A 7,436-nucleotide genomic window follows, 5' to 3' on the forward strand; every position below is an offset into this window, starting at 1 on the left:
AAGCATTTGTCAACTTTTGCAATTCAAAATGAATAAGTTGGTTGCTGGAGTAGTCAGAATAAAGTAAACTAAAGCTTCACTATTATCTCGGGATAAGTCCAGTAGGTTTGACTTATGTTTTTACCACCTCCCTTTGGATCTGGGCCAGTGTGTGGAAATTCATAATTGCGAGACCAGTCAGACTATAAATGCACTGACTTTGGGCAAAGAAGCAGAGAATTGCCTGAGTCTGTACGATCAGCAGCTAAAAAAGAAATGATGAACTGCAGAGCTATCTTCATCATCTTAGCCATCCTGATGCTTTCTGGACAATTGACAGATGGTAAGAGATTTGTTGTGCTTCTCACGGACCCTAATCATGCTGTTTACTTGCTGAACAGTAAAGTTATAACAGAAATCTTCAACTTGATACAATACTGGGCACACCTTAACGTGTGAGAGACTGGGTGAGAGGCTTTTTTTGCCTCGTTGGTAGAAATTAATTAGTATCAGTGTGTGGTGACCATTTGCAAATAGGACCATGGGCTTTAGCTCTCACAGCAGTTAAAAAGTTAATGGATGATCTGATTGAAGTCTTCAAGATATTAACAGGAAACGACAGGATAGATAAAGATAGACTATTTCTACGAGTTGGAGATTTTAGAATTAGTGGGCATAGTCTGAGAGGTAGGGCCAGACTGTTCAGAAGAGATATTGGGAAACACTTCTATACACAAAATGAATTGGAGGCTTGGAACTTTCTTCCACAACCTCTGGTTGATGCTAGATTAGTTGTTATGTTTAAATCTGAGAGAGATCAATTTTTATTCAGCAAAGGTGTTAAGGAATGTGGAGGAAAGTCAAGTATATCGAGTTAGGCCACAGATCAACCATGATCTCATTGAATGATGGAACAAGTTTGTAGGGCTGAATGGCCTATTCCTATTCCTATATCCTAAATGATTCCTGCTACAATCTGACAGCCAGTTACTTCTGAATGGGAAAATAGTTCTGAATGCTGCTGAGGTTTCATATTGTGGGAGAAAGATCCACAAAGAGAGAATTATTTTTAAAAAAGATTGTGAGAAACTACAGTATTAGATATTAACATTTCACATGGCTTTCTGTGCAGGCCGAGCCATTGGTGCAGTGAAATTCGATCTGCGCTGTCATTGTATCCGATCTGCACTCGGGATCCCCCGAAAGTACATCAAGAAACTTGAAATCATACCCGCAGGTCCGCACTGCACCAAAGTTCAAATCATGTGAGTAACTTCATTGGAGATCCTTAACAGCATTGTTGAAAGATGTGGCGACCCACTTTAATGATCCTTACCCCTGAATGCGTGGCCTGAGAAAGAGTAAAGCGATTGGCACAGAATCTCCACAATTATTGCATAGTTTGAAAATAAAGATAACCAGCTGCACACTTTCTATATACCCAAACCATGAAGTCAAACTAACATTGTATGTGTTTTTTTTCAGTGCAACCCTTAGAAAAGGAAGGAAGGTCTGTGTGAATCCAAAGGCAGATTTGATAAAAAAGATAGGAAGGCCTTTGCAATGGTACATTTTTATTTTGTACAAAATCCTAATACTGTGCATTATTTTTGTTGCGAGGGGCTTTCTATTTATGAAATGCTCCAAAACTTAAAACTAGTATTCTGTTGCTAATAACAAATCCCTTTCTTTTATAGAAAAGAAGATATTTGAGTGGAAATGGACAATCCCTTCGAACTGATTAGTAACTCTTGCAAGATTGCAGTTATTTCTGGTGATTATGTTGGTTGAACCTTTCCAGATAACTTTGTTTGAAAGGATACATGTTATTAACACCAAAACGTGCCTGAAATGAAAGGGGCTCATGTCTTGTCCTGTTGGGTCATGTATTAATTTCCATACACCTACAGATCTATCTTGGCAGATACTTCATGTTTACTCAGCAGTTAAGAGTCCCTTTCTATAACTGGAATTTCGATCTAGAGTGAAGTGGTGAGAGGGGGCATAGGGTCAGTACTGATGGTCAGTATATTTGCACTGGTTTAAGTCCTTTCTTTTACTCTGAGTAGATTCAGAAATACTTAAGAATATTTGTTTCGTCATTGAAATTTACATCACAGTTTTCCATAAAATATACTTGTCAATCATTACCTGGAAATACTTCAACACAGTGCTATAATTCCACACTGGAAGTGTTAACATAACAAACTTTTCACTCTGTCCTATTTCCTGTCTGGGTATTTTTTTTGTACATTTAGATTATTCTTCATTATCATGTTGGTACTGAGTGTAGTCGTTGGTTGTAGTGGGTTAGCTTAGTTGAAGAAGTTATCAACTTGCAGCCAGGTCAGTAAACTGAGGGACACTGGCTTGCTTACATAACATGGAAAGAACAATTGATACTAGATGATCAGATATAGAAGTAAATTATGATTTTTAAAAATAATTCATATTGTCACACTTAATTTGCAATGAGTTTTATCTCAGATCAGTCAGGTTAGTTGTAGTTTGGTCTATGTTGTTTACTAGATGGAAATGTTGAAAGTCCAAATAGCAGTCACTACTTCAGACAAGTGCTCATTCTAATATAATAGTGTTCCCACTCAATGTCAGTTCTACTCAGTCATACTCAGTAACTGTCCAGAATAGTATGCATATCTACATACATCATTTAAGCATTTTTAATATAAGAAGCTCCACGTGTATTGAAGATTGTTGTATCATTGACATTTTTACTCTTCATTGTCACCTATATGTTTATAATTTATGCCAATACTCAAAATGATTCTCTTCATTTGATTGTTATGGTCAAATAAAATGTATGTATTTACTTCTTAATTCTTGCTTCTTGGTTTTACAACAATAAAGGAAATGTTTATCTCTTATGTGCGATTTCTAAATCTGAGATGAGTTACAGCATGCTGAGAATGAGTAGCGAAAAAGTAAATACATTTTGACTTGGCAATGAAGACTCAGTTTTGTGAGGTTGACACTTTAACCCACACTTTGTATCATGAGGCTTCTCTCTGTGGCTGAATTAGGACTTAATGATCTCTCTAGCTATTAGATATTACACATTTATTGCCCCAGAGTCCCATTTCAAGCAATTTTCATCTGCCATCAACTCTTTCATGGGCAGCAGTTTACAATCAGGAGGTATGGGAGATGCAGAGGGTGATACAATTTTGCAAGTGGGTGAGTAGTCTGATTACCTGACTTGTGAGTAGATTTGCTTAAATATTCACAGCAGGATGTTACACTAGTTGTAGAATTGATTAATATTTACTGGTGCAAATGAGTAGACTATGCTCCATCCATCTTTCCAGCATGTCAGCAGTGTGATAAATATTCCTGAAAGAGACTGAAAGAATGAAATTCCAGCCAAAACGTTTTTACAGCCTCTCAATGTCACATTTAGGCATGTTTTAGACTGAAGTTGAATGACAGCCCCCTGCATTTTCATTACAGTGTAATACAATAGGATTAAAGCGGAAGGCATGTAAAGATTATGAAGCACATTCAAGCCAGTTAACAACGCAATTCAATACACTGAGAATTAACATCTAGGACAGGCCAGAAAAGAAATAAAGCTGACAAACTATACAGGGAAAATATCAAGACATTTCTTTTAGAATGTCATGGCTGAACCTTGTAAAGCAGCATTGAGGGTATAACAAGGCACGTTAAAGTCAGCTATTGATCGGGTTTGAAATGACCCAGAAGCTCAATATCAAAAGGTCAAGTGTGTGGTGAAAGGGTTAAAATTGTGTCCCAATACATGTGTGAATCTAACCGGAATGGAGGTGTTGCTTAGTCCCGTGTGAATCTTATTACACACCTCCCCGTGTGAATCTTCTTATCTGTATGTAACCAGAATGGAATGTGTTTTTTAGCCTTGCTCTGCTGTTCACATGAATGTTTATATCTGGAAAAGAGTATATCAGCTGGAAAAGTCTCCAGTTCGGTGAGTCTGCTCCGGGGTTACGTTTAACCACCGAGCGTGGGTTGTTGGCAACCGCTCTACGAGAACTGACGGCTCCCAGTTCCGGTAACATGTAGAGTGAGTATAAGCCAGACCCGTTGTAAGTATGAGACCTGGTTGTGGCGACGCTGCGGGGAATAAAATGCTCATATTCTAGCAGACTCGCCTCTTGGTCGTTTGTTCTGTGTCAGACTACTCTCCTACGAACCTGACCTTGAGAATTTTTTAAAACAAAGTGTGACTGTAAAGGTCAGTGTTGATGTCCTGAAAGTTGAGGTTAACAGAGAAACGCTGAAAATGTGTTGCTGGAAAAGTGCAGCAGGTCAGGCAGCATCCAAGGAACAGGAGAATCGACGTTTCGGGCATAAGCCCTTCTTCAGGAGGGCATAAGCCCTTCTTCATGAGGGGCAACTTTTTTGTTAACAGAGAAACATCAAGGATGATAGGAAGGGCCAATGATGATGGACACAATGCCATCAAAGACAGAGCAAGAGTGATGGAGTGAGATTGCATCTTAAGACTTCATTGGTTGACCACCACATGATAGTGAGGTGCCAGCCACTCTGCCTTTGAACAGGAGTGCCACTCATTGCTGATCCTACAACCAACCACCTCACCACTTCTCACAGCTTCTGCTGTGAAAAACAAACCAAAGCTGTAATGAATTCCAGCCCAGTAACTAACTTGTGGGGAGCTCCTCCTTTTAGTTGGAAAATATCTCTCAAACTATGGGGCATATTTTCAAGGTGAGAGGAGAAAGGTTAAAAAAGGACATGAGGGGTAACTTTTTTTTACGCAGGGGATGTTTCGTATGCGGAATAAACTGCTAGAGAAAGTGCTGAATGCAGGTACAGATATAACATTTAAAAGAGATTTGGATATGTACATGAATAGGAAAAGTTTGGAGGGATAAGGGCCAAGTGCAGGCAGTTGGGACTAGTTTAGTTTGGGAACGTGGTCAGCGTGGACTAGTGGCCTGAAGGGTCTGTTTGGTCATGTATAACTCAATAATTTGTTGTGATTTCATATTTACCATAATTCTTCCCACCATGGAATAACAAAACCATAAGACATCAATGTTTGCATTCATATAATGAGTGAAGTTCTGTTTATCTATTCAGAAGAAAGGCACAAGAAAGTAATATGAATGACATATTGGGATTTATAATTAGAGTGGTGATGAAAGCCTGATGAAAGGCTTTTGCCCGAAACATAGATTTTCCCGCTCCTCGGATGCTGCCTGAGCTGCTGTGTTTTTCCAGCACCACTCTAATCTTACTCTGATCCTCAGCATCAGCAGTCCTCACTTTCACCATATTGGGATTTATGTTAGTTCTGAATGGACCCCTCAAATTTCAAACCTAATGTTGCTTTTTGTATACCTTCCTTGCAGCCATAACTTTGTATTTGATGCTCTGTTCAATCACCTTATAAACTTTGTGTCTTTGTATGTTATGATCTGCCTGTACCGCATGTAAAACAAAACTTTTCACTGTACGTAGGTACATGTGACAATAATAAATCAATCAAGTCAAATCAAATTAGTTGTTTGATTTGTTCTGTACGGGTTTAAGATTGAGACTTGTGTTCAGTATCATTTGCATAAAGCAAAGTGGACAAAAGGCATGGAATAAACTGCTATGGAGGTATATGGCAATGGGGGCCAGAGAGTTATGGTCACAAAATTGGCACCACCGGCTGGAAGATCTTTTCCAACGATATGACTTCCTCTCTCCTCACCATTTGAAGAAGGGCAAGGTATTTCCATTGTGTCTTGGTTAATATCATCTGCTCATTTACCTTCTTGCTATTTGTAGGACTTTGGTTTAAATGAAGTGGCTGCCACAGACATGATGGGACTGAATGTTCCCTTTCTGTGCTTTATCATTTTGGGGCTCTGTGTAAGGTAATGATGCTGAAACGTAATGCCCCATTTTGTTAGGGAGTATTTCTATGGGAGTGGAAGCTCTGGACCCTCTGCTGAGTCCCCATTCTTGCTGAAGTATGCCTAGTGAGACCTGTGATACCAGCATTGAGGTTATGTCACATAGCAACTGAAAGATTTCTGCGGGAACTCACTAACCTTTTGCCAATATGCCAATGGTAATGTAATGGACATTAAAGATCTTAGTTTTTAAACTGGACCTCATTTTTGTCATCCTTAGTCTTTTTGTGTACATCATCATCCAGATCACAGGAAGGACTGGAGAGTATATATACATTTATTTTAATGAGCTTATTAGCTTGTCTGAAACATGAATTCGAGGTACAAGCTCCCCTTTGTTATACACCTGATAATAACTAGCTGGTGAAGGAAGAAACCAGAGACTGTCTTTATCTGGAACAGAAACAGGAGTTGCTGGAAAAGCTTAACATGTCTGGCAGCATCTGTGGATAGAAATCAAAGCTAATATTTCAGGTCCATGACCCTTCCTCAGAACCGAAGCTGAAATGTTAACTCTGATTTCTCTTCACAGATGCTGCCAGACCTGCTGAGCTTTTCCAGCAATTTCTGTTTTTGTTTCTGATTTACAGCATCTGCAGTTCTTTTCAATTTTATTTACCTGGAATAGGTTTATTGACAGAGTGAAACATTAGATTTTAGATTTGGTTTTATTGTCATGTGGACTCAAGTATGGGGTACAGGTGTACAGTGAAAAGTGTTCAAAATCACCATGCACGCTGCCATCTTAGGTACAAAACTTTAGTTACAGAAATGGAAAAATGAAATAAGTTAAAACGTTCAGCGCTACAGTCTTCTTAGCATAAAAGTAAATAAGTAAAGTAATAAAACTTAAAATGTCAAACACTACAGTTCTTTCTTGAGGCATGGACCTGCAGATGCTCCAAGAAAACTCACTCTCCCCTGCATGGTGCTGAAGCTTGCCTAGGCACACCAGGCTTCCCAGCCGCTCGTGAGGCTTCAGCCCCAACCGCTACATCGTTGCTGACCATTGCTGTCGCCATTTGGGCTCTAGCCACTGCCATGCTGCTGCCCCGATTGGCTTCAGTTTTATGAATGCGTGAGGCCCACGCCGGGCCTACTCTCTCTGTGCTGGGTTCACAGAGGCCCTCTGCCGATGCCATCGGAGCTCATGAGGTAGGTGGGGAAAACAGAAGGTAGGGGAAAAACACACAGGAGAAGAGAAGAGAAATAGAGGAAAGCAAACAAAAGCAATTAGCGAGGATGAGGAGCCTGAATCCACTACGATCTCTCTCTGTGCTGGGTTCACAGAGGCCCTCTGCCGATGCCATCGGAGCTCATGAGGTAGGTGGGGAAAACAGAAGGTAGGGGAAAAACACACAGGAGAAGAGAAGAGAAATAGAGGAAAGCAAACAAAAGCAATTAGCGAGGATGAGGAGCCTGAATCCACTACGATCTTGGAGAGACCGATTTCAGGTATACATCTCCTCACCCCACCCCACTCCACTCCACCTCACCCCACCCCACTCCACCTCACTCACCTCACTCCAC

At 40.1% G+C, this 7,436-nt stretch overlaps 1 protein-coding gene and 1 long non-coding RNA gene across 2 annotated transcripts in view; one reads left to right on the plus strand and one right to left on the minus strand.

Annotated features, from left to right (window-relative positions):
- The first annotated feature begins 205 nt into the window (after positions 1-205).
- On the plus strand, positions 206-2,711 carry LOC122539455 (permeability factor 2-like). The gene is made up of 4 exons (XM_043674310.1): positions 206-322; positions 1,112-1,244; positions 1,465-1,545; positions 1,677-2,711. Coding segments are annotated over exons 1-4 (282 nt in total). The 5' UTR covers positions 206-255; the 3' UTR covers positions 1,678-2,711.
- Positions 2,712-6,602: 3,891 nt separating this feature from the next.
- The window catches only part of LOC122539459, an 11,685-nt gene continuing 10,851 nt past the window's right edge, over positions 6,603-7,436 (minus strand). Inside the window, exon 3 of the long non-coding RNA XR_006309088.1 lies at positions 6,603-7,035. This is a non-coding gene — a long non-coding RNA (uncharacterized LOC122539459). The remainder of the gene's footprint in view (positions 7,036-7,436) is intronic.

Source organism: Chiloscyllium plagiosum, chromosome 2 (assembly GCF_004010195.1).
Source record: "Chiloscyllium plagiosum isolate BGI_BamShark_2017 chromosome 2, ASM401019v2, whole genome shotgun sequence".
Lineage (NCBI taxonomy): Eukaryota > Metazoa > Chordata > Chondrichthyes > Orectolobiformes > Hemiscylliidae > Chiloscyllium > Chiloscyllium plagiosum.